General features: G+C 37.1%; 1 protein-coding gene across 1 annotated transcript in view; it reads left to right on the top strand.

Annotated features, from left to right (window-relative positions):
- Positions 1-24,095, top strand: part of CSMD1 (CUB and Sushi multiple domains 1) — a 1,222,061-nt gene that overhangs the window by 992,337 nt on the left and 205,629 nt on the right. The window contains exons 27-31 of the mRNA XM_075049874.1: positions 2,837-3,028; positions 5,811-5,949; positions 10,156-10,343; positions 15,113-15,307; positions 22,708-22,824. Coding sequence (XP_074905975.1) covers positions 2,837-3,028; positions 5,811-5,949; positions 10,156-10,343; positions 15,113-15,307; positions 22,708-22,824 — 831 coding nt within the window. The remainder of the gene's footprint in view (positions 1-2,836; positions 3,029-5,810; positions 5,950-10,155; positions 10,344-15,112; positions 15,308-22,707; positions 22,825-24,095) is intronic.

Raw genomic sequence — 24,095 nt, 5'->3', positions numbered from 1 at the left:
GTATAAGAAATAGAGATTAACAGTGAAATGAATATTAAAAGGCATCAGTTCATAATGGGTGCATACTTGACAATCAAAATGGGAAAAAAATGTTTGCTGAGATATTATATTGCATAAGTTTTAAGGAGAAAATGAAGATATTCAGAAATTTGTTGGAAAAAAGATACAAATTAATGACAGAAATGGGCTTATGCCCGTTTACTCAAAAGAATTATGATTCTTTAACAGATATGCACTATACTGATCCATTTTTTAGAGCTGTTACTGTCTGTCAAATAAGAAATAACTTCTCTGAGGTCATGACTATGCTTTCCTTCCCCTGTGGCCAAGTATACATTTAGTAAACTGCACTAATATAGGATGTCAGGTAAATTGTCAGAGTGGTGCCTGGGGAATGCTTACACAGTACTCATTAGTAGTGACAGCCGTTCCTTTAATTCTTGGATTGACACTTATAAATTCTGGTGGAAAAAAGTCCACCACTGTTAAAATAACCTGCCATGTCTTTTACTTCATTTAGACAGAGGAACCATCCAAAGGTATGATATGTACTATTTTGGAATGGAAACAAGGAGGAAAAAATATGAATAACAAAAAGTTAAACAAAGCTCCTGTGTTTGTAATGTGTTAATTATCATAACCCATGAATTCTTACATAGAGATGCTTTATGGTTTCTGTGGTTTGTCTAAGTAACCACCTATTTGCTAGAACATGCATAAAACCATTTTATGAATGTGAAATGTTTGTTTCTCATTGTGCTCATTCTTTTTTCAACCTTTCTGTCTCCTGAAAATTTACAACAGGGAAAAAAAAAGTTTTCCAGTTGTACAACTTGGTAACTGTTTCAGTTTTGCAAATGTTTAGTTGCTCTTGCTGTTTCTTATAGTGGCATAATATTTTGGTGTGGACAGAAGCAGTAGATGCAGTTATTAATATGGAAAATGGATTACCTGCACATTATGGTCACAAAGATTACATAGTGGTGGTAGTGGTGGAGCTCTTTTATCTTACGCAAGCCCTTGGGGTATACCATTTGAAATGAGCTAACAAAATCATTTTAATGAAATATTAATGTTTCCTGGGAATGAAACAGAAAACATGAAAAAAACCCCAACCACCCCAAAAAATAGAGCAGGAAGGATGGGCTGTTATCACTAACACACATCATTTATAGGGGATATGGAGGAGACTGTGCCCCTCTATTCAAAACAATAGAAAGTGATTATCAAGCATAAAGAAATAATATTTTATGTTCTTAGTCTTTTGGGCCTGTAATTTGTAACGCTGTCCTAAAACTCAGGTACTTGAAGCACTACATACTGTTCAAAATACAGAAAGACATAGTTACTGCTTTCCCAGAGAGTGTTGGAGAATGGCACAACCAAATATGATAAGTAACAATAACATTAGCTCATCAGCCAACAAAGTGGTAAAAACCAGTTCTAACAATAGCACATATGCTTTTAATAAATGACATCAGTTTTTCTCTGAATGCTCCTTATTGGTCTGATCATGTTTTGCAGACATCAGAGCAAAAGTACATCTTGAAAAGACATCAGATGTACAGTTGAGATGGTTGTTAATCAGTTTAAGAATGAATCAGTTGTCTGATGCATGAGCACACAAGAAAGTATACATAGTTCATATTAGAAAAAAAACCAATAATTTAATATTGATTTTTTACGTTTTTCAAGGATTTTCCCTTGCAGTACCGGAGATGAGCAGAAGGGTGTAGTGTAGCAGTTTTTTTAAAGTCTGTGGCTGGATTTAAGAAATTTAAACTTGGTTGAATGAAGATGGTGAAAGTGGTAGAGGGACTTGTAGATACACACCATTATCATTAATGGTGATTGTGACACTGGGTTTGTGACTTCTTATTTTGGCTTTTGCTCACAATTGTGGTGAGTTCTTTGAAAAAGACATGTTTGGGTGGAGCAGCCTGGAGTGGTAGGAAATAATGTGATTCAGTGATTTAGGGACAGTAGTCTCCAGAGACGGGACCTTCTTTCCTTGGGAAGACTGCAATGTTTACTGCAGCTCAGGATGTTGAATACCTGAAGCCAGTAGAAGAGACCTGGCACCTTCCACAAATCCATAGTGGATGTAGATTTGTGTATCCACTTTCTGGATGATTCCTTGCTTTAAGTCATACCATACTGGTTGTTCTCCTCAGTTTAACATTGCTTTTTTTAATTAATTTATTTTTTTACAAAGCACAATCCATATCCAAACTCAGGACACTGAACATAGGTGAGATATTTTGCTTAGATTCAGTTTGAGTGTACTCTAAGAAAGTTGTTGCTTGCCCCTGAAATGGGAACTTCAGGGCTACATAAAACTGCTATTTCATTCAGCCAGCTGGGTAAACATAACATTTGCATGCTGCAGGATATTAAGACTATAAAACAATGTTATTTATATTATGGTACTTACCCTATTGCGCAAAAGGCGTCAAAGTGCATAAAGAAATTTGTTTTGATAACCAGAACGTTAAAGTGAAAAAAGGAGTTACTAGCTTTTTTGATGCATTAACTGGACACCCCCCCGCCAAGAAGAAAAAAAAAAGAAGAGGGAAATAAAAAGAAAGAAAAGCTTGCGTTTGTTTCCTCTCAGGCCATATTTTATACTAAGGAAACTGGCAGGAAGCCAACATAATCAAGATGTATCTCAGTGGGCAGATTCTCATAAAAATAAAGAAACAAAATTCCTTCCTATATTAACTGATGAGTAAATAATATTGCCTCTGGTTGGAATGCTCTTGTAAAAATATTGTGCTTTTAATTATGGATGTTTACTATCTACACCTTAAAGCTTTATTTCATCATTCTCTTACAGCTTCTATTGCATCAACCTGTAACGATCCTGGGACACCACAGAATGGCACTAGATACGGAGACAGCAGAGAGCCTGGAGACACTACCACCTTTCAATGTGACCCTGGCTACCAACTTCAAGGACAGGCTAAAATTACATGTGTGCAACTGAATAACCGATTCTTCTGGCAACCTGATCCTCCTACATGCATAGGTAATAAGATGAAATGTTAGTCTCTGTTTAGGATTAATACAGATCAGATTTCTTGTTCAACTAGTGGGCATATGATGCTCATGCTGGAGTAATGCTCTTTGCAGAATCCAGTTATTTCGTACTTATGGTTACTGACAGCCTCATTCTCAAGATTAACACTATTTTTGGATGTCATTTTCTCACTCTATTTTTTAAACATCATGCAAGTTTAAAATTGACAAAGTCTAATAGAAATAATTAAATGGAAGAGGTGATTTGGATAAAAAATTCTTGTTGAAATGGTCTTATTAGAATGGTCTCCTATGTAATAATTTAGTTACATAAACTGTAATCCACTATTTATTCTGAAAATTGTCTGAATTTTCTGTATACTAAATACCAATCCTGTGCAGTCCCTAGGAAGCTAAAGATATTTCTTCTGAAGCAGGATGCTTGTTGGGAAAGGTAAATGCAGAGAAGGGGGTCCAAGTGACAACACTATTGAAAGAATTGAGATATATTTCTATAAAACCAGGAGATGGTGGGAGATCTTCTTTCTCTGAAACAAGTTTTGATTCTTGGTTCCATAGTCCTATACGGCATAAAGGTTTCTCTGAGTTCCTGGTCAGTAGAAGAATAATTACAGGCTTAGAAGTCTTGCTCAAATGTATTTTAAGGTCATCAGTGTAGTTCTTCTAAAATTCTAAGACTGAGTTAATCAACATCTCTGAAAAATCTGCTAGGTATAGTAATTTTTTAAATCTTTATGATTTTGTTGCCTATTGATTTATAATTAAATGAAGACTTATTTTAATAATTGTAAAACCCAGATACAATACATTTTAATAGTGGTGGAATAAGCATAATGCTTTTTCTTTCTCCAAGCCATTTTGGGGAGGCTCTTTCCAAAACGGCAAATCCCCAAACAACTGCAGTGCCTTTTTTTCTCTGAAGTGTTTACGGATATCTCAAAATTACTGGGAAGGATTTGGGATAATGCAAGATAATGTCTCTAACTCCATATCATCTAGCATAATTGTAGCAGCATATAATCTGAACATTGTCTTCTGGATACCTTGTGTGCAATGTATAAATAGCAGTATGAAAATGTTTACTAAATATACTGGGATTATTCACAGATTAAAAATATTTAAATAAAAATAAAAAATAAGATATCTGGTGCCTAAAGGTCTAGAAGATTCATGCTTTTTCTGTAAATACCAATTATAATCACTCCATATTTCTTTACAGTCTAGTAAAAAAAATCCAAAACATGAAAGAATGAAATAAAGAAGGAAAGAAAGAGAGACAACATTTGGGCAAAAAGTGTATACGTATTGTTATTCTTTCATATACCCAAGGTGACTTTGAATGGGAAAGCAGATTAAAGTAATCTTTACTGTAGACATGACAATATTAGAAACCTTAAGGGTTCTGTAAAGCCATTAGATGTCATTTAAAAAATTTCCATAAAGTCCTTATTTCAGTATGCTGACTTATAAATGAAAAATGATTTACATTTAATAACTGTACTCCTCAGTACTCTGAACATTGTGTGACTTCCATTCCTGATTGTTTAATGTTTTCTGCTCTACTTGTACTTTGATAATGGTTATCTCAGGCTGAATCATCAGCACACATAAGGAACATGTGAAACATTTCCTGGAACTGTTATTTGTGAATAAAACCGAAAAGAAATAAAAAATAAAAAAACAAAACAAAACAAACAAACAACCCCCCCCCCAAAAAAAAACAAACAAAGAAACCCCCAAAAAACCTAGACACAAAAACCCCTAGATACACATATATATATATATACTAAGTGTTTAAATAAACAAACAAATAAATAAATACTGGGGTGGGAGGGGGGGAAGTTTAGTTTGTTTCCATAAATAACATGAGGGGAATGTGTTCATTAATGTTTTCATTTGGGTTAGGAGCATGGTTTCCAAGTAAATTTTCTTGCTCACGCTTTAGCTCATGATTTTGAATTTTGTTGGAGCTTTTGAATGAAACTAAACTGCAAGATGTGCTCTATGAGTGCATCTGATGTACTCCAACCAATAGTAAACATTCAGTCCATTGGACCAGACTAGAAATAGCCTGAAAAAAATCCTTCTTTAAAATGTTAATGCAGACTCCAAATCCTTAGTACCAACTGTTTTGCACTACAAATGTGTTCCTATCAGTCTGTATGACTTGGTAATGTAGATGAAGCCTGTGTTGACTACTGTGCTTCTTAGATTTCTATGTGATTATCATCTTTGGAAGTTGGATTCCTTATCTGTTTAAAAGTAAATTCAATTTATGGTAACTAAATGAATGCATTTGATTTTTGATTTGGGTAATAACCTTTACTGAGTCAATCAAACTGTTTTGTGTTACACCTATGGTCAAAAGAAACTGCATCCTGAATCCTGCTATTGAGCTTTCCCAGTTCTTAAAGTAATTCCAGTGCATAAGAAATACTTCATCTTGATAGAGATGTGATTAAGTAACAGCGAGAATATACAGGACTTCCTATATAACTTCATATTTTTATTTCTTTAGAAAGAGCTTTTCTCATGCTTCTTTTGAATAGGAACAAAGCTCACTTTTTTAAGGAAAATACAAAAATGTTTGCTAGCTGGAATTGGGAAAGTTCTGTGGTTTTTTTTTTAATTATTATTATTTTTGGTAAATGTAGAAGTCAATTTACTCCTATTTAACTAGGAGTTATATATATAAGCTATATATATAAGTTAATATGTTCTTGTGAATTTAACTTGTGAACATATTCCTATTTCTTTTTACATTGTGACAGCTGCATGTGGAGGAAACCTGACAGGCCCGGCAGGAGTTATTTTATCACCTAACTATCCACAGCCTTATCCTCCTGGAAAAGAATGTGACTGGAGAATAAAAGTAAACCCTGACTTTGTCATTGCCTTGATATTCAAAAGGTAACATTTCTAGATGAATGCCTCTGTTTAAAAGGATTTTAAATGTCACATCTAAAAATGGCATCATTTATCACTTCTTAAATCTTCTAATTATATTCTCTGGCTAAGTCCTGGAGCATACATCTAACACATGCTATATCATTTTTTCCAAATAACAGAAAAGAAAATAATATAGTTTTATGGCACTTTTGATATCAAATATATTCCTGAGAAACAAAACTTTCTTTGACCTGTGCAATAAAAATCTTTGAAAAACTATGTAAATTTGTAGAAATGCTTGATTTATGTTGTTGCACCTTATAGTAGAGTTTTGAACTGTAGTGGAAACTCTAACTCAGTTTTTAAGGTTTTTTTTACAAATACAGTCTAAATATCCTTTACTTGGAGTGCCTAGATCAGGAAAAACAATTGGTCTACTTAGTCAAGACATAAAAGACATCTAGATAATGTTGTCTCATAATTTTAAAAAAGTTTTACTTAGTGTTCCATCATCAACCTATATTTTTTGCATGGATTTTTAACACAAATTGAAGTTCAGGGATATAGTCATATTCATGTGTTCAATTTATCATTTCTATTTGAATCAGGCCTATATAATCATCTTGCTTGCTATATCTGTGGATGTAAATGCAAATTTTTTTCTTTTTTTTGATTCTCTGTCCTAAGTTTGATTTTTAAGCTAAGAATGGTAACATTGCTGTTGACTTCAGTGGGATGGTGATCAATTCTGATTCTTTTAGGAAGAGATGATGGCATGTTCAGAACTTTGTTGTGTAATATTTGAACACTTTTTAAAAAAACAAACAAACAAAACAACAAAAAAACCCAACCCAACACCAAAACAAAAAAAACCCCAAACAATTTCTTTCACTGACTGATTTCAGTGTGTTTTCTAATAAAATATTGATACACAAGAAATTAAAGAATTAAAGCCTCAGGTACTTGAAATTATATAATCAAGAATATGATAATTCTGTTCTTCAGGTATTTGATCAAATAGCATTAAGGGATAAGAATAGTCCTCAACTACTTACACTCTTGAAGATGTCACATGATAGGTGTGGTAAGCACCATATTTCTGTGGACTGCCTAAATTATTAGCTCAAATGCTCCATTTCAAGTAAGATGAAAGAAACTTACAGTTACTGAGTATTCAGGTTTGTTTGTGAATTCCATTTTAAGGAATACAACTATGAGCAATATAATGGAATTTGCAGTTTATGCTATACTTCCAGTACATTTTATAAATAATTGCAGTCCATTAATACACACTGGACTGCCTAAGTCTTTCCTAAATTTGATACTCTGTGCTAGAAGTTCTTTAATTCTCCAGACAGAAATCTTCCTTAGAAATTTGAAAGAAAAGGTTATGCTATGGCTTCGCAGGTTTTTGGCACTACCCTTTTACAACATTATCTGATGTTGGAGAATATTCTTGGAAACTCATCCATTTCTGACTGATAGTGCTATAGGGCATTTAAGGTGTAGATTGTGGGGTTGTTAATTTTGGAAATATTTTTAGAAAAGTGAAAAAAAAAAGAAAATTGGAATGCAAATTAAGAAGGAGGGGAGAACCAACACTGTTATCTGTATACATATGGGTATCGAACAGACCAAATGGAAAACTTTGTCTGCTTTTCTTTTTTAATAAATACTGTATTTTTAATATAAATGAACCATAAGAGTAATATAGATTCATATTTAACAAAAAGGTTGCAAATACATGCAGGTAACTTTGTAATAGAGAAGTAAATTGACATAGTTTTACAAATATATTTAATGTTAGAACACAAAAAACTTAATGCACTATCACAACCCCCCTCTGATTTATATGAAATGTCAGTGCTGAAATAACTCCATCTCTGCAATTCTTTCAATAACTTCCTTGATTTTTAGACTAGACTAGACTATTTCTGCTGGAAGGGACCTAGAGTGATCATCTAGTCCAACTGCCTGACCAATTCAGGGCTGACCAAGAGTTAAAGCATGGTATTAAGGACATTGTCCAAATGCCTTTTAAATGCTGACAGGCTTGGGGCATCGACCACCTCTCTAGGAAGCCTGTTCCAGTGTCTGACCACCCTCTCAGTAAAGAAATGCTTCCTAATGTTCAGTCTAAACCTCCCCTGGTGCAGCTTTGAACCATTCCCACACATCCTATCTCTGGATCCCAGGGAGAAGAGCTCAGCACCTCCCTCTCCATGTTCCCTCCTCAGGGAGCTGTAGAGAGCCATGAGGTCGCCCCTCTGCCTCCTTTTCTCCAAACTAGACAAGCCCAAAGTCCTTAGCTGCTCCTCACAGGACATTCCTTCCAGCCCTTTCACCAGCTGTGTTGCCCTCCTCTGGAGGTATTCGAGGACCTTCACATCCTTCTGAAATCGTGGGGCCCAGAACTGCACACAGTGCTCCAGGTGAGGCCGCACCAACATGAACACAGCAGGTTAATCCCGTCTTTTGACTGGCTCGTTATACTGTGTTTGATGCACCCTAGGATGGGGTTTGCCCTCTGGGCTGCCAGGATACACTGCTGACTCATACTGAGTCTGCTGCTGACCAGCACCCTCAGATCCCTTTCTGCAGGGCTGCTCTCCAGTCACTCCTCTCCCAGTCTGTACTTGTGCCTGGCATTACTCCGTCCCAGGTGCAGAATCCGGTATTTTGAATTGTTACATTTCATCCCATTAGTGATTGCCCAGTGCTCCAATCGATCTAGATCCCTCTGCAAGACATGTCTTCCCTGAAGAGAGTCAACAGCACCTGCCAGTTTCGTATCATCAGCAAACTTGGTAATGGTGCATTCAACTCCTGCATCCAGATCATTAATAAATACACTGAGCAGAACTGGCCTTAGAACTGAACACTGAGGAGCACTACTGGTGACAAGTCCCCAGCCAGATGTAGCCCCGTTCGCTACAACCCTTTGAGCTCTGCCCTTCAGTCACTTCTTCACCCAGCACACCATGAACCCGCTCATCCCGCAGTTGGACACCTTGTTCAGAAGGGTGTTGTGAGGGACAGTATCAAAACCTTACTAAAATCCAGAAAAAACTATATCCACTGCCTTCCCTTCATCCACTAGGTGGGTGACCTTATAGTAGAAGGATATCAAATTAGTTAAACAGGACTTTCCTTTTGTGAACACGTTGACTGTGCCTGATGATTGCATTATTCTTTAAATGCCTTTCTAGCACCCAGTATAATCTTCTCGACAATTTTTCCAGGAACTGAGGTTAGACTGACAGGCCTGTAGTTCCCTGGGTCTTCCCTCACACCCTTCTTGTAAACTGCAGTGACACTGGCTAGCTTCCAGTCAGCAGGGGCTCCCCTGGCCCCCAAGACCTTTGATAGATGATCGAGGGGGGTAATGTTTCTTTGACATCTGCAAAATCTACTTTCTTAACATACCTTTTTCTGTTTATTTTATCTAACATTTTTCATTCTTAGGCAGTAGGTTACAGCTAAGACCTGTACTATTCTCAAGGAACTGGCTTTGAGAAGACAGCACTGTCTGCATAGGATGAGAGTGCCTGTGTTTTTATCTTTATGTTGTCTCAGAATTCATCTCAATTAAATTCCTCTGAAAGACATTTTGTTTGTATTATCTTCATAATTGCTTTGTATAAACATATAAATGTCATCACATATGCATAGCATAGATGGTTTAGTGAGAATAATAATTCACTTTATCATAATTCCCTGATATAATTTGGGTATGAACAAAGGCAAGTTCCAGGATAGTGGTCTTTCTGTATGAAAGTGTCTTGTTCCTAAAGTGGTAAATTTGTGCTTGTAATGGGTGGATTTAATATCATCGACTTTAGCCAACTAAAAGCTGGACTTTTAATTTAAGCTACTTGTCTGGATCATGGTCACTGGTAGAGGCAGCCTTTCTGCAGCAGGTGATTCATTCCATCTTGAGAAAGGTGTTTAGGATAGGTGGGAGGATATGCTGCTTTTTCATTGACTGTAGACAGAGTCTGCATGATGGCCTGATAGTAGATCTTTTGGAAAGCTGAAGGTGTTCAAATCAATGGTGAAGAGAACTCCATTGAAAGTTGGTAAATTTTCACTGCGAATCATATTTAAAAAAACTTTTATTTCTTGAGAAAAAAATGTGTTAGGCAGAAGACTGCAGCCGTAGTCACAGTAGTATTTAACTCATGAAAAAGAAATGAAGACTTAATTCTCTTTTTCCTTTATTTTCAGTTTCAGTATGGAACCCAGTTATGATTTTCTACATATCTATGAAGGGGAGGATTCCAACAGTCCTCTAATTGGGAGTTTTCAAGGCTCACAGGCTCCTGAAAGAATAGAGAGCAGTGGTAACAGTCTGTTTCTGGCTTTTCGCAGTGATGCTTCTGTTGGAATGTCAGGATTTGCCATTGACTATAAAGGTACTGTTCTCACCACAACCTATGGAAAGATAAAGGGAAAGAAATGTCATTTAGTATTTATTGAGACTCAAATCTGTTTACTTCTAGATGTACTCATACTGAACTGCCAAATACCTCTTTGCATCAATGTAGGTTTTCAAAACTATTTTCTTTAAATGTGTGGAGGAACACAGAAATCCTCTTTCATAAAATCTCTTTCACATTACTTACGCACGTTTTCATCTTCCAGAAAAAAAAGTAGAGATAGAAGACGCACATCACAAGTAGCATTTGAAAGAGTTGTAGAATAATGGAATTGTCTTACCCAATTAGGATACATGACTGCTGCTTCTTCCTTGCTGATACTTACCAATACATTTTCCTTTCCACTTTGTTGTTGAATCTACATATGCATTTTTTTAATAACTACTGCAGGATGATATTTGCATTTTTTGGCAGGGTATCTATTACAAGCCAGAGAATGGGTTATGCTGACTGTTTATTAAAGAAAGACACACACTCACTTCAAATGCTGGTTTCTTTTCTAGTCACAGATGCTGTCTCTGGCTTGATTGTCATCTCTGCTGAGATTTATCAAGCTGTTTTTCATTAGCAGAGGTGCTGCCTCAGTTTTTTATTCTTGACATGGAAGCAAACTACATTAATGTACATGTCAGAAATGAAGGAACAAAAATATCTAAAGAGTATAGAAATAACATACCAATAAAAGAGAGGGAGGTTAAAAAGAACTACTAAGTTGTTTTTATATTTAGTCTTCATCTTTCATTCAGCATTATGCATTATTCTCCACACTGGCAAGGCTTTTCTTCCCAAAGTAATTGTCATATTGCCATAGATGAAATCTTAGTCTGTTTGTTCATGTCTAAACTTGAAACAAAATATAAATAAAATGGGAAAACAGTTTGTTCCAGGAAGTCATATTGGCCTGCAAAGGAAGAAAATGACAAGTTAAGCAGGAGATAAAGAGAGAAAGATGCCTGTTGAAAATGTGCGTACACATTTTCGTTGCGTGTATTTTTTTTGTTCTCAGCATACTCTGATACGTGTGCATCTATGCAATGGGAAGTTAAATGAAGTAATAAGAAAATAAAAATATAGCATAGAAGAGCAGAACAGTATATTTTAAAAAGATATTATATGCAATGGGCACTATATTTGTGCCTAAGAATTCAATATCTTATTAAGTACATTATTTAATATTTTATATAAAATTGATAGAATCATAGATTCATAGAATGGTTTGGGTTGGAAGGGACCTTTAAAGATCACCTAGTTCCAACCCCCCTGCCATGGGCAGGGACACCTTCCCATGAAGACCATTCTCCCATTGAAGACCAGGTTGCTCAAAGCCCCATCCAACCTGGCCATGAACACTTCCAGGGATGGGACATCCACAACCTCTCTGAGCAACCTGTTCAGTGTCTCACCACCCTCACAGTGAAGAACTTCTTCCTGACACCTAATCTAAGTCTACCCTCTTTCAGTTTAAAGCCATTACCCCTTGCCCTTTCACTACATGCCCTTGTGAAAAGTCCCTCTCTAGCCCCCTTTAGGTACTGGAAGGTCGCTATAAGGTGTCCCTGGAGCCTTCTCTTCTCCAGGCTGAACATCCCCAACTCTCTCAGCCTGACTTCATCAGAGAGGTTCTCCAGCCCTCTGATCATCTTCACGGCCCTCTTCTGGACTCGCTCCAACAGGTACATGTCCTTCTTCTGCTGGGGGCCCCAGAGCTGAATGCACTACTCCAGGTGGGATCTCACGAGAGTGGAGCTGTTGTGGTTTAACCCCAGCCAGCAACTAAGCACCATGCAGCTGCTTGCTCACCTCCCCCTCCTCTGGCCCCAGTGGGATAGGGAGGACAATCAAGAGAAAAAAAAAGAGAAAAAAAAAGAAATAAAACTCAAGAAAAACATGTGATGCACAATGCAATTGCTCATCACCTGCTGACCGATGCCCAGACAGTCCCCGAGCACCGATCCGCCCCTCCCAGCCATCTCCCCCCAGTTTATATACGGAGTATGACATCCTATGCTATGGAATATCCCTTTGGCTAGTTCGGGTTAGCTGTCCTGGCCATGGTCTCTCCCAGTTTCTTGTGCACCTCCTCACTGGCAGAGCATGGGAAACTGAAAAATCCTTGACTTAGGATAAGCACTACTTGGCAACAACCAAAACATCAGTGTGTTATCAACACTATTATCATAGTAAATCCAAAATATAGCACTGTACCAGCTACTAGGATGAAAATTAACTCTGTCCCAGCCAAAACCAAGACAGGAGTAGAAGGGAAGAATCACCTCCCTTGACCTGCTGGTCACACTTCTTTTGATGCAGCCCAGGATACAGTTGGCTTTCTGGGCTGGAAAGGCACATTGCAGGGTCATGGTGAGCTTCTCGTCAACCAACACCCCCAAGTCCTTCTCTGCAGGGCTGCTCTCAATCCCCTCATTGCCCAGCCTGTATTTGTGCTTGGGATTGCCCTGACCTATGTGCAGGACCTTGCACTTGGTCTTGTTGAACTTCATGAGGTTTGCATGGGCCTACCTCTCAGGGTCCCTCTGGATGGCATCCCTTCCCTCCAGTGTGTTGACCACACCACACAATTTGGTGTTGTCAGCAAACTTGCTGAGGGTGCACTCAATCCCACTGTCCATGTAGCCAACAAAGATGTTAAACAGCACCAGTCCCAATACCACCCCCTGAGGAACACCACTCATCACTGGTCTCCATTCGGACATCGAGCTGTTGACTGCAACTCTTTGAGTGCAACCATCCAGCCAATTCCTTATCCACCAAGTGGTCCATCCATCAAATCCATGTCTCTCCAATTTAGAGGCAAGAATGTTGTGTGGGACAGTGTCAAATGCTTTTCACAAGTCCAGGTAGATGACATCAGTTGCTCTTCCCTTATCCACCAGCACTGTAACCCTGTTGTAAAAGGCCACCAAATTTGTCACGCATGATTTGCACTTAGTGAAGCATGTTGGCTGTCACCAGTCACCTCCCTATTTTCCATGTGCTTTACCGTAGTTTCCAGGAGGATGTTCTCCATGATCTTGCAGGGCACGGAGGTGAGACTGACTGGCCTGTAGTTCCCTGCATCTTCCTTTTTCCCCAGCCTTCTCATCACCTCCTCTAGCTCAACCACCTGCTGCAGGAGGTCCTCCACCTGGGCACACCTTTTGCAGGCAGCTCTGCTGCCCGTCCCTGCCCCAGGAGAAAGGTCTCAGCCCTTCCTGGGGTCTGAGGTCCGCGCTGCAGCCTCTCCTTTCGGCAGCTCCGTCTGGGTGGAGGCATCGCCCACCGCTGGGGTAGCAGGTGCAGACCCCCCCGCCGGAGCTGCGGCCTGTGCCCTCAGACGAGTGCCCACCGTTCTGCCTTGAGGCTCAGGTAGGGTGAGCGCCCTTGACCTGCGCAGATGGTGACAGAACGGTGGCTGGGCTCTGTGCACCTCAAACCTCTCTGCTCGGGCAGTGGAATGCCCCTGCTTCGAAGAGGCGCCCTCCTGCGCCGCACCTTGAGTGCCCGCTCTGGTCGCCGGCGCTTCCGCAGGCTGCCCTTGGTGGGAGCGGGGCTGGGCGCCATTACGCCTGGCCCTGCCCACGCCTCCTCAGCCACTCTCCCTCCGGAGAGCTGCCGGCTCCTGGCGGCTTCCGCACACCCCTGGAGCTTCCGCACTCCCCTGAGGCTTCTACGGCTCAGCCCTCCCCCACCCCCCTTAAGCCACAGTGGTCCACTTCGCTGCGGAACGTGCCTGAGGCGGAGCTGATCACCTCAGTGATCTTTACGTTTGTGATCGTGGACATCTAGTTTTGGTTTTTGGTAATATTCCTTGAGTATTTCATTAAAATACCTGTTTTATTAACATTTAATAAGGGAAGGAGGACATGCTGTAAACTTCAACTATGAATTTGACTCTGGAATGAACTTCTATTTGTTACGTGCGTCCTTCCCTCCTAAAGAATTCACATATTTAGCAAAATATTACTTAGAGAAATAATATTACACGATGTTTTCATAGATTTTGAAAGGACTGAGTTGTGTGTGAGCCTTTTGTAGAAAAAAGTATTGCATAGTCACTGACAGTATAGTAATACTAATATTTTATTTTCATTTTTTTAGTCATAAAGAATGTTCTGTGCCTAAATCCTTCCTATTTGAAGATCATCTCAATCATATACTTGAAACAAAGTAATTACTAATATGAATTATTTCTCCCATCCCTTTTCTTTGTATTTTAACTTGCCAAAGATGGTGAATGAATTGCTAGTCTTGTTAACATTGCTGCCTGTACTCACTTCAACTTAAAGATTTTGTACCTATTAGCTCATGCCAGAAAATAACTGGTGCGCTTATTTTGTCAGCCTTCAAGCTTCGGTTATTATTAGATCTTCTTAAATATAAAGCATGAAATAACAATATGTTTTTAATGTGTAAATTATTCCATTGTATGGCAGCTTTCTAACCAGAAGTTATTGAGTACTGGTGACTTGGTTAAAAAACATAATAGTCTTAAAAGTGGTGAGTTCTAGAAATGGTAGTTTTTCTTCTACATTACTAAACTTTATTGGAGTCATTCAGTTTTTAGAGAGTTCTACTAACAAAAGGTATGAAGAAAATGCTGCTGGTTAGATCCTCTCAGTATAATTTCCTTGGTCAGCTAACCAATGTAATGCAAACATCCATGATCTTGTAGTAAACATACAGAAACAAGAAAAATATTTTTATAAGCTGTTGAAACTGTAAACTACTTTAATTCATTTTAACAGAAAAGCCACGGGAAGCTTGTTTTGATCCTGGAAACATCATGAATGGGACAAGAATTGGAACAGACTTTAAGCTTGGTTCAACTATTACTTACCAGTGTGATTCTGGATATAAGATTATCGATCCTTCAACTATAACTTGTGTAATAGGTGCAGATGGAAAGCCAGCATGGAACAGAGCATTGCCATCTTGTAATGGTATGTACCGTTTTCTTACCATTTCCCTTGTCCCCCCAGTGAATTCAGAGTTTCTCAGTCCCTGAGGCTATAGTATTTCTATGCATATAACTTGTATTAAAAAAATTGAAGTTAAAAATTAAAAATTATGACGATATGAGTTTTGGACTATAGCTTAGTCACTAATATATTTTTTAAGTATTTAAAAATGTCTTTAAATTCTGAAATCAACACATATTGTTATGTTCATAATAATGATTAGAATGTAATATGTAAGTTTCCATGGTTTCCCCTTTACATCAGTTTTAGTGGAAGGCTTTGTGATCTGTATGAGAATCATATAACATAGACTAAATAATAATTATGAAGGATTACTGGCCTATCTGTTGTTTCTTTTTATTCTTCTTGTATTGTCTCTTGCCAGTTTGTTGTTTCTTAGACTGCAAGTAGGGGGTAGTCCTTTCAACAAAATGGAGCTTCAATATATGACTGATTTGTAATAATAGGGATTTATCTGTGCTCCCACATAGTCTCAAGATGTATTGTTTTCATGTATTACCTTCCCAGTGATAGTAATTTAGAACTGCATTTTAAAAGTATATAACAACTTAACTATGCAAATACTATTTGACTTGTGCTCAGAGTAAGGAGTGGGGCTGGAAATAGGTTAAGTTGTTAGATCTAAGTTGTTAGACTATTTCCAGGCATGATTTTGATCCAGACCTTATAACACTCTTTAAAATTTCTTTGTCACAGTGCAGGAGTAAGCATGGGACAGAGGCAGTTCTTGGTAGGACACCCACATTTATTTCTGAAAGTGAGAGTAGTAGTACTAGTACTATTGTAGGTATTTGCTGTGGCCAATCATGCTGTTTGGTGTCAAGGCCAAAGAATAGGTTCTTGTAGTGTTTAGTGTCCATTGTAGCCATAGCCTAAGTCTATGTCTATACTTCTGAAGAAAAAAGGCATGGGAAGCTGATACAGTGGGTTGCTGATTATCCATACTGCTTAATTGCTATTTCTCTGTATGACTTCACCTATGAAAACCACTCTACTAGACTTCAGTACAAGTCTCACATTATTTCAGGCACTTCAGATTGTAATCCCTGCCCTGACACACACACAAAACCACACAAAATAAGAATCATAGACTCCTTTAGGTTGGAAAAGACCCTTAAGATCATCGATTCCAACCATTAACCTAACACTGCCAAGTCCACCACTAAACTGTGTCCCGAAGTGCCACATCTACACATCTTTTAAATACCTCCAGGGATGGTGACTCAACCACTTCCCTGGGCGGCCTGTTCCAATGCTTGACAACCATTTCAGTGAAGAAAATTCTCCTAATATCCAATCTAAACCTCACCTGGTGCAACTTGAGGCCGTTTCATCTCATCCTTTCGCTTGTTACTTGGGAGAAGAGACTGACACCCACCTGGCTGCAACCTCCTTTCAGGTAGTTATAGAGAGGGATAAGGTCTCCCCTCAGCCTCCTTTTCTCCAGGCTAAACAACCCCAGTTCCCTCAGCTGCTCCCCATAGTACTTGTTCTCCAGACCTTTCACCATCTTTGTTGCCCTTCTTTGGATGTGCTGCAGCACCTCAATGTCTTTCTTGTAGTGAGGAGCCCAAAAGTGAACACAGTATTTGAGGTGTGGTCTCACCAGTGCAAATATATACCTGTACATACACACACAGAGGCACACATACACATTTTTATATATATATATATATACACACACACACACACACGCACACATACATATGCACACATATGTATATAACATTTAAACTCCTCTTTTCAGAGGTGGGCAGAATATCCACAGAATTATAGGTTATGCCAATTTAAAGAAAGATATGGAGATTATAGAACCACTCTGTGAAGAAAACCAGTAATTTACCAATGAAACAGAGAACCCAGAATAATTCAAAAGTATGCATCATTTATTTCCAAGCCTTTCAGATTAGAGCAACAGGTCAATAGCTGCATGCTAAACAGTTTTTCCCACAAAAAGTGAAATTACTCTAGACACATTTCTATTATTTATAACATTACTGTTATATACCTATCATTATTATATATGCTTATTTTTGTATGCACCTGTTATTATTGTTGTTGTTGTTTTGTTGTCATTTTTATTATTATTAGTTTGAATCACAGGGTATTAAAGTATCAATATCTGTGGAGATTTTAATTTAACACCTGCAATCGTGGCCCTGAGAGCACAGACGGGTCTTAATTGCCCTGACCAGCTTCAGCTGGGATCTCCACTTACAGCCCCAGTCCAAAGGACCAGGAGTTCTATTTAAACTCAGCCCTGTAGCCCTTCACTCCCTGTCTGAATTATATGTACTTGTTTAAAGTTCTCTTTCTGACCCTGCCTCCTGGATGGTCCTCAGCCTACACTGTAGTTAGCTATCTCCTGGATGGAGCCCTGTACATATTATCACTGAAGTTGGAAGGGACCTCTGGAGATCACCTACTCCAACCTCCTTGCTCAAGCAGGGTCACCTAGAAGAGACTGCCTAGGATTGCGTCCAGCTGGGTTTTCAATATCCCCATGGATGGAGACTCCCCAACCTTTCTGGGCAACCTGTGCCAGTATTTGACTACCCTCACAGCAGTAAAGTGTTTTCTTGTGTTTAGGATGGAATGTCATTTTAATTCATGATCATTGCCTCTTGTTCTGTGAGTGGACACTATTAAGAACAGTGGCTCCTCCCTCCTCTTCATTTCCTCCCGTCAACTGTTTATACACATTGATAAGATCCCACTGAGCCTTCTGTTTCCTATGCTAAACATTTCCTAGCCTCACCAGTGCTGAGTAGAGGGGAAGGATCACCTCCCTTGATATTTTGGCAAATGATCTTCCTCACACTTGGCTCAAGAGGCTGATGGCCACCTTTGCTGTAAGGGCACGTTGCTGGTTCACGTTCAGCGTGTTGACCACCATCAACAGAAGAAAAAAGAATTAGGATGGATCTTTTTTCCTCAGGGGTTGTTGTTTCAGTACCTTTGTTTATTAAAAGCTTTTAAAGAAAAATAGCAAGTGTTTTTTTCCCTCCATATGGTGAATATTTAGAGCACATGGAACAGCAGGATGATTGTTTTGCGTATAAACAGTGCAGAACACAGCTTTTGCTTTGACATTGCAGTAGTTTAGCTTTAATATCTTATGAAAGTACTTTTGTAGAACAATTATATTTTGCATTATTTAAAAAGTTGTTATAAAACACTGAGTAGTGTAGAAAAAGAAAAATTACCTGTGCTTCACCTTGTAAACTGATACACTTTTCATCTTATTTTTTGGGCTGTTTGTGTCTTTGACACAAAATTCAAATTTAAATTTAAAAATCAACATTTATTTTCTTATTTTTTTTTTAAAGCATAATGAACATCCTATTTCTTAAGAAATAATTTGCTATAAAAGTACTACCTATTTCTATAACACTTTATAAAATATGAAATAAAAACTTGGGGGAAATGTTCTTCTGAATCCTCTATTTTTTATACCCAGAAATAAAAGTCTAGAACAGACAGAGCTCCTACAACAATACCTGTATTTTAACAAAAAAGATATCAATATCTCACACTGAGTTCATTTTGAGGATCATCCAATAGATAATTAAAAATCTAAAATTTTACAAGCAATTATTTTTCAACATAAATCATTTGGTACTTTATTGACAATAACTTAATATATGTAACTTTCTTTTTATTTGTTAAAATTGTTCTATATTTATATAACACGAATGCTGAAACAAGGGATAGAGGATAAATTAGTTAGCCATAGCTCTGAGATGTCATTTTAATTTTCTGCCTCAGTAATTATAATTCTTATTCCAAGATGACAATTAATGCAGTAGTGGGATGCTTGTGATACCTATTCTAAATAACACTGGGTGTCTAAAGAAGCAGAAATTACTAACTGAAAGTTTGAGTGTCTTGACACTGTGAAATCTGATTAGAACTTAACTGGAATACATGCTTGTGAAAGTACTTTAAGTCTGTTTATCTAGTACAGATTACTGTGTGTTCTATTTTTAAACACATACTCTTATGACTTCAGTTAAGGTGTGGAGGTTTTTAAAGTATCATTTACATGGCTGCTACACTTGTGTCTCTAGTATGAAGTAAACCGTACTAGATAAACACATATTTATCTATTTATACTTCTTTGTGGAGTCTTAAATAACTCTTTAATAAAATAGACTTGATTTATGAGAAGGACAAAAGTCTCAAATTGTGGGTTATAATGGAACCACAAATTACTGAGGACTGCATAAGCTCTTTGGATCCCTGTAAGTCTTATTTTACCATAGTACTGTAATGATGGCTGTGCCAAAGATCCGAAGGAAGTAAAGAATCCTTCTTTTTGTCACAGGGCACAGTTTTGAGTAAAGTTTTGACACTAATAATTTGAAGCAAAAACAATTCTGTGAGTGGAAAATGTAAACAAAATAAATTATTTTATTTTTAAATATAGATATGAAATACAGATCCATTATATAAAACATATTTATATGTAATTGTAAGGGTACGAGTCATATAGGAGGTGAGAACCAAAATGCACTCAGGATCACCTTTGTTGTGACATAAAGCCCTCTTGTAATGTACAGCTTAACCTAATCAAAACTGGAAATATCAAAACAAAAATGCTCATGATGCTCAAGAACAAAAATTTTAGCACAATGTTCTGAGTTTATATTTCTTTATTTATGCTGACTGTTAATTGCCCCTTTTTGAACTTTAAAATATTGTATGAAAAAAATTACAAATTTTGAAGCATGAAAAATGGACAAGAACTTAAAATGAGTGCTGTATAGTAAATCCCAAGACTCTCTGAAAATGGTGCACTTAGTTTTTTAAGTTGATTACCTTGATTAAGTGAATTAATTCAACTTTATTTCTTTGTGGTGCATTTTTTATTGGCTTTTTTTTCTTAAGGTAGCATTTTACAGTCAGGCATGATAAAAACAAATTTTGTATTTATCTAGGTAACAGTAACTGCCAGTAGCTGTATTCTGAAACACTAATGAAAGTGTCAGGCATACTGTTTTCATTATTTATTTCACAATCCATAATGAAGTTATTAAAATACATCCTCTGAAAATGTAGGTTTTGCTCACTAAAACAAATGTTACTTACAGTCCAAACTGAGGCTCTGTTTAGGACATGTTTGACTGTCACAGCCCTGCACTGAGAAATTTTACAGCCTTAACCTACAAGAGAACTTTTCCTGCATCTTTTTTAGCCCAAGCACTCACAGGCTTTCCTTACAGAGTGGATATACTGCAAAGATGTTATCACAGATATTATCAAGAAATTATCAAAAACATATGTAAAAATAGGAAAACAAATTTTAGAAGGGAACATTTTTACAATTCCATAACTTTGAAATTTGTTTGAAATTAAGCATAAGGGATATACTTTAATTCCAGTGAAATGTTCATGACTTGAGAATTTCATCTGGAAATTAGAAGATAAGACTTTGTGGCTTAGTTTCTGGTATCCTCAAAGCAAGAAAAGAAAGAAATATAAACATTTTAAATTCATGGCATGAACTGATACTTTGTGATATTTGAGTTTCACCTCAGCCACATAATCCTGTTCAGCCTACTGATAGATTAAACTTCTCATCTTCTATCATTACATTGGTTTTTTGAATAATTCATATAAGCAGCTAAGAGAAGATACAGATTTGTAGTCTTAATTGCTGCCTGTATAAGCAAGTTAAACTTGTAGAGAGATTTCAAGCGTGATTTTACAGCCCAGTCGCTGTCAGGGAGCAGAAAGAGCAGGTCTGCTCCGCAGGGGCGGATGACCAAGGAGCTAAGGATGACCAAAGCCCAGGCTGGGCCCTCGCTCACTGGGCACCATCCTGCAGCACATCAGCCGGGTCGGCAGAGCCAGGAGCTGGTAACAAGGTCCTTGGGTAGCCCCAGAGCAATGAGCTTGTTGTCCACCTGGACCCCAGGCCCCTCTCCTCAGAGCTACTTTCCAGGCAGTTGTTAAAATGTAATCTGCTGTAAGATTCCCAGAGCGGAGTAACATTGGTTTACTTTGTTCTTTATAGCAGAAAGGGATTCTTTAGATTATGCAATGATCTTTTCCTTGCTTAAAAGTATTTTTTAATAATTTAATGTATCTATTTTTAATTCTATTTTTTAATAATTTAATGTATCTATTTATTTTTAAAATAATTTCATTATTGGTTTCTTGGGTAAAATAACATTGTACAACAATCTTTTATTCTTGTAAGATCTATAGGTTTTAGCAGTCTTTGATGAAATAATTCGATCAAAAAAAAAAAGAGCACTGGATTCCATATAATTAATGTAATTATTATCAGACTTATATTTTAATAAAGATTTTGATAGGCAGCCAAGCCTTTCCATTATTTCTCAAAAGCTGAGAAAAGTGACAGCAATACTTTGTTTTCAATGTATACAAATGTATTTACTCAATATCCAATACAAGGAGATATTTTAACATAAAAATAGTCACTCCTTATGTTTGCTGTTTCTCCAAAAGCACATATCCCTTTCATCCGCTCCCTGCCTTGGCTTTTCCTGAGAAATCCTTGAGACACAGACCTCCTGTGATGTAGTGCTTTCAGTTATAATTGGTAAATCCATCAGTCCCTTAGCATGCCGCATTTATTGCCCGTACATGGAAGGAACACACCACACATGCATTGTTCTTTTTTTTTTTCTCATGATATTGGCAGAACTGCTATTTACATAATGCCTGACTAGTCTTGAAGGCTGGGGGTCCACTGTCTTTAAATATCCCTTCTAACTCCTGTAGCTGTAAAGAGTTTCTCTTATTCTTTCTGTTCTATTTTATACACATAGGAGTCTGAAGAGTTTTTTATATGTATGATCTATATGCTCTTTTGATAACCATGTAGGAAGTTGTGAAAAGCAAGACAATTTAAGCATCCATTCACAAAGCAGAATCCATGGCATTCTGTGCAGGGTACGATGAGCATATTTATATATTCCTCTGAGACCCAAGATAGCTGTGTTGTGTCATTTATTTATGCAGTATCTTATTTTTTTCCTGAGCCTTTTTTTTTACATGGATACATAGATAGATAGATATAGACATATATTCAAATCAAAACCAACAACCTAAATTCTATGTTTACAGTTTCCTTCAACTAAATAATTTATACTTCCAGTCCTATAGGAATACTTGTAGTCAAGTGAAACTTTCATGTATTCTAATTTTAAAGAAATTTTAATAAAAATTATATCCTGCGAAAGAACTAATTGATATGTCATTATAAGAAGACCAAACAAAAGCAACAACACTAAACTGTCACTTTGTAATCTTTAGGTTTTCATTTTCAGACTGAACTAATACAGGCAACTGTAATTAATGTAACACATTTCTTTCTGTTTTGTTTCCAGCACCATGTGGAGGGCAGTATACTGGATCAGAGGGAGTGGTTTTATCACCAAGTTATCCTCATAATTACACTGCTGGACAGACTTGCCATTATTCAATAACTGTACCTAAAGAATTTGGTAAGAATTTCGTCTACTGATTTATCAATCATTAATGATTATTCTACTGTTCAAATGTCCTTCATGTGTAATAGTGACCTTAGATTTTCTGTGTATTACAAATTGCTTATCAAAAATAAATGTATTCTTGACATGGAAATTGATTCTAGGGTTTTGACCTTTTACTTCTCCCTAGAGTAATCAATAGACTTCAGCTAAGCCACCTATGTCTGCTCTCCAAGTATATCCTGAATGCTTTCATTGATTACGTCATTCATCATCATAGGATAATCATTAATTCAAGCTTCCTGTAAAGTAAAATCAGTTGTCAAAAAACAAGCATCATGCGTTCTCCTATACTTCAACTTTTTGTTTTGCATGATTTAACAAGGGCTGGACGAGCAGGATCACATTTAACAAGTACAGTGGAGGGAAAGAAAGCAGTTTCACATGAAAGTACCAGAAATGTTTGTGAAAAGTCACAAAACTGATTATTTCAATGTGTCAAAATACTTGGACAAAATCTCTAAAACTTGTGCAATTGTATGCAGGGCATGGTTTTCTGCAAAGCAGGTTTCTCTAATTCAAGTCCAGACAAATAGCAGTAAGGTCCATTTTACTACTTACGTACCGAAAGACTGAATGCATAGCAACTTAGGGTGTTTGGTACTTTTTGTATGCAATGAAACCTGTAAGGACTCAGCATTTTTCACTGAGGAATTTGGAGAGCTGCTGATAGAGATTTACAGGTTGAGAGCTTGGGAAAAGTTTGTTACACCTGCTAATAGTAATTCATTATGTCATTCTAGTACTGAACTCTTGATTACTAGTCATTATTATTATTATTATTGTTATTATTATTATTGTTATTATTTGAGACAAGCTCAATGTTTTTGTTCACAATTTTTGTTCACGGCTTTGTAGTAAGAAAATTGTTAATTCCATTTTCATCATGTTTTAGAAAGTTTGTTCTTAAATATCAGAAGCATTTCTTCAGAAAAAAAAGAAATACATTTGCATAGTAGATACTTGCAATAACTATGGTTAAATAATTACCAAATAAAATATATTTTAATTATTGTCCTATTTAAAAAAAACACAATATGTATCATATAAAAGTTATTCATAAATGTTTTAAGGGTGGGCGTAACACAAATCCTTGAGATTCATACTACAGGAAAGTTTAAAAGTACTCTGTATTCTTTTATTATAGTTTTCACTTTTCTGCAAGAGAAAGTGAGATTTGATAGGATATAATTCTTTTTCCTGCTAGAATTGCATAGAATGCAAGA

Source organism: Buteo buteo, chromosome 17 (genome assembly GCF_964188355.1).
Source record: "Buteo buteo chromosome 17, bButBut1.hap1.1, whole genome shotgun sequence".
In the NCBI taxonomy this organism is placed as follows: Eukaryota; Metazoa; Chordata; class Aves; order Accipitriformes; family Accipitridae; genus Buteo; species Buteo buteo.
Note: the sequence above shows the minus strand (reverse complement) of the source record. Positions and strands in the feature narration are given on the sequence as shown.